Source organism: Bison bison, unplaced genomic scaffold, assembly GCF_000754665.1.
Source record: "Bison bison bison isolate TAMUID 2011002044 unplaced genomic scaffold, Bison_UMD1.0 scf7180017864043, whole genome shotgun sequence".
NCBI classification, from domain to species: Eukaryota; Metazoa; Chordata; class Mammalia; order Artiodactyla; family Bovidae; genus Bison; species Bison bison.
Genome location: NW_011494615.1, coordinates 9,942,649 through 9,946,567, shown reverse-complemented (window position 1 = coordinate 9,946,567; position 3,919 = coordinate 9,942,649). Strand labels below are relative to the sequence as shown.

The 3,919-nt window shown below is 47.9% G+C and overlaps 1 protein-coding gene across 1 annotated transcript in view; it reads left to right on the top strand.

Annotated features, from left to right (window-relative positions):
- The window catches only part of TGFBR2 (transforming growth factor, beta receptor II (70/80kDa)), a 74,692-nt gene extending 71,892 nt beyond the window's left edge, over nucleotides 1-2,800 (top strand). Inside the window, exon 7 of the mRNA XM_010835564.1 lies at nucleotides 273-2,800. Coding sequence (XP_010833866.1) covers nucleotides 273-452 — 180 coding nt within the window. The 3' untranslated portion in view covers nucleotides 453-2,800. The remainder of the gene's footprint in view (nucleotides 1-272) is intronic.
- The last annotated feature ends 1,119 nt before the right edge of the window (nucleotides 2,801-3,919 follow it).

Below are 3,919 nucleotides of genomic sequence, written 5' to 3'. Positions count from 1 at the left end.
TGCGCCCCCGCTCCCTGGAATAGAGAGGTAGGAAATGGCAGTAGGAGCCCACTTCATGGGAATTTTCACGAACGGGGATGCTGCTGTCCCCGGAAGCCTGCTGGGGACCTTGTGCTGTGTCTCCGCTTCTCCGCTTCCTGTGAGCAGGAGCCCCCGAGTGCTGCGGTCAGATGGCGGGGGGCTGGCCTGCAGGGGGCACAGGGTGGGGGCTCCCCCACCCCCAGGAGCTTTCCACCCCTTCTCAGGGGCCTGTGGACCCTCTCCCCCTGCAGGCCATCCAGACGGTGTGCGAGACGCTGGCCGAATGCTGGGACCATGACCCCGAGGCCCGGCTCACGGCGCAGTGCGTGGCCGAGCGCTTCAGCGAGCTGGAGCACCTGGACAGGCTCTCCGGGAGGAGCAGCTCGGAGGAGAAGATCCCCGAAGATGGCTCCCTCAACACTACCAAATAGCTCTTCCCGCGGCCGGCCCAGCGCGGCCGCCCTGTGGCCAAAGAGCAGGGTCAGCAGAAAGCTGCCCCTGACGATGCTTCCTGGAACCCGGGGTGCTCCCTCCCCCGAGCTGGGAGGGGGTGGCAGGAAGCAGCTTCTGCCTTTGACGTTGTCATAGGATAAGCTGTGTTAGCACTTCCTCAGGAAATGAGATTGATCTTACAATAGCCAATAACATTTGCACTTTATTAATGCCTGTATATAAATATGAAATAGCTATGTTTATATATATCTATATATGTCTATATATACACAGCCATACTCGTGGAAAGAGATGAGGACAGACACCACACGTGCCCAGACGTGGGCTGGATGGGCAGCCTCAGCACTTGGCGGCACGCGTGTGCTGGGCTCGGGGCACACGGGGAGGGGGTCTCTGCCTTCAGAGAGAGGCTCGGGTCTAGGAGCCTGCTGTGCCGCATTGCACTTGCTTTTGCAACGTAGTAACTCCCTGCACTGGGTCCTGTCCTGGCTGTGGAGCCAAGTGGAGCCGCACTGTCTGGGGACCAGACCCCAAGGTCCCCACGTCCCATCATCTCTCCTGGACTCGGCACTGAGCGTCACACCCACGTTTGGTTTGTGAACCTCTGTCCTCAGCTAGCTCAGAAAGTCTCATCGCGTCAACGTTTTAAGTCCCATCTTTTACCTCCACAAGCTACAGAAAAATCAGGACATGTTTTCCCTACCCGTGAAATTGCCACACCTTGTACTAATGAGAAAGTGTTCTTTTTAAAAAAATCCCCCCCTCCACCTATGTTACTGTTCCCCATTTCCTAAAAGGGCACAGATCTCCCTTCCAGGCTCTTTATGTTCAGTTTTTCATCACGCTCGGTTTCTGTCTTCCGCTTGCCATGCATCACTGGTAGGTCTCAGGCTCCAGGGGACTTGAGCACGTTTTGGCCACGTGGACAGTATTGAAGCAGCATTGCGCTGCCACAGTCAGGACTGTCCAGGCACTCGGAACGTGTGTCTTGCTTGGCCAGCACAGTGTTTAACAAAATTGAGCCACTTTTTAAATATCTGGAGATTTTGCAAACAAATTTTGGATCCCCGAGTGAGACTAGATAGCTGATGGCTTACAGTTCTCGCTGTCCCACATCATTCACAGATGATGGTGTAGACACACTTAGAAAGCTGCTCTCTTCCCCTGTGAACATTCGTGTTTCCCCCTGTTCTCACCCTAGTTTGGGAATTAAACCTTCTTTCCCCAGCCAAGGTTCCCTGCAAGAAATGTGCATTCACGCAATCATTCTCTGGCTATAGAGTGTCGTCGTGATTCCCTTCCTGGGGTTAAAATTTGAAGTTGGCCTTTTTTTTTTTTTTTGGAGTGACAGGGACTGCCTCTGGATGGTCCCTATTAACCCAAATCTCTTTTGCTTGTATATTAAAGAGTGTTCCCCTTTGCATTCAAAGGGGGAGACCTTTACTCCAAGAAGTTGTTGTCATGGTTACCAGTCTCTTAGTCATACCCACCTTCCCAATGTTTGCAGAATTTGATGAATGTGGGACGCGGGAGTCCCATCTACAGTTAGGAAATATGTGTCCATGTGGATAAGAAAAAAGAATGAGCTTTAATCCTCCATAAGAAACTTGGTAATCCACAAACAGGTGTTAATGCTGCAAATAACAAGCTCTTTTGTAAACATGATTTGAAGCTTACTTTCAGCCAAATAGGTAGGAATATTGGAGAGGGACTGGCAATGATCAGATCAGCTCTGCTTGGGTTTTGGAAGCCGCATCTCATTGGGGTTTTAGCAGACACGCTGAAGTTGGGATTAGGTGGAATTTTTAGGAACCCTTCTTGGTTCAAGTGGACTGAGAGAGATTAGGCAGTTTGGCCACAATGCCATGGAAGTGCCCAGAAGTCCCGTGCACTTTAGGGCTGGTGATGCTGTCCCAATAGCTGTTGCTCATTGACCTCTAGTGGTGAATTTCTAGAATACTGGTCCATTATGGGAACTGCCAAGATTCAAAAGAGCTTTATCACTTCTGGGTCATCATCAGCATAAACTGGAATGTAGATGATACTGTGGCTTGTTTTATGTTTGTTTTTTCCTTATTCAAGAAAAAGACCAAGGAATAACATTCTGTAGTTCCTAAAAATACTGACTTTTTTCACTACGTAAAGGGAAAGTTGTATTCTTTTATGGAACATTTCAGCAATACTCATGTATTAAAATAGGAATGTGAATGCTGTGTACTCTTTTTATATCAAATGTGTCAAGCACTTATTTTCATTCTATGCATTGTTTGTCTTTTATATAAATAAAATGTTTATTCGATTGAATAAAGCAAAAGTACTCAGGTCAGCTTCCTGCCTCCTGTTCTTGTTCATAGGAGCCCTCAAGCCTCATTTGGTTATTTTGTAGTCTGCAGAAAAATCCACAAGACAGATCCTCTCCAGCTTTTCCACGTTCCCTGTCATCTTCACCTGACTGTGGCAGGTCCCTATTTCTAAAAATCAGTCACTTAGTACGGACATGTGGCAGGTGCTGGTGGTGGCTTGCTCCTCATCCCAGGGTCAGCACGGCGTCGCTCTGCATTTCCAAACAGTACCGTGTCTATCTTTTCCCCCTGGCTTCTCCTGGGGCGTGGCTTCTCCTGGGGCGTGGCTTCTCCTGGGGCGTGGCTTCCCCTGGGGCGAGGCTTCACCTGGGGCGTGGCTTCTCCTGGGGCGTGGCTTCTCACAGAGCTTGGCTTCTAACCGGGTGGCACAGCCTTGACCCTGCACATGCTTGCTTCTGCCCTCCCTTCCTCCTCACAGTAACGGGCTGCCACCATCTTTTCCTTCTCCACGTGTCATGCTTCCTGCCTCTTCCTGTCTACCCAGCCACCGCATCTCGCTTGGAGCTTTTTCATTGAGGTATAATTGATATACAACACTGTATTAGTTTCAGGCGTACAACAAAATGATGCAATATTTGAATGTATTGTGAAAGGGCCACCATAATAAGTTTAGGTAACATCCATCATCATAGTTACAAAATTTTTTTTCTTATGGTAAGAACTTTTAAAACCTACTCTTAGCAACTTTCAAACATGCAATATGGTATTATTATCTATTGTTGCCATGCTGTACATTAGATCCCCGGGACTTATTTTGTAAACTGGAAGTTTATACATTTTGACCCCGTTCACCCATTTCATCCACTCCCACCCTCTGCCTCTCTGGCAACCACAAGTGTGTTCTCTGTAGCTCAACTTTTTTTTTTTTTTCAAATTCCACACATCAGTGAGATCTCAATGGTATTTGCGTTTTTCTGTCTGACTTATTTCACTAAGCATGATGCCATCAACTTCCATCCATGTTGTCACAAATGGCAAGATTTAAATTTTCATGACTGAAAATATTGTTGATGTAAGTGCCACATTTTTTAATCCACTCATCCATCAGTGGATACTTAATTTCATATCTTGGCTTAATGCTG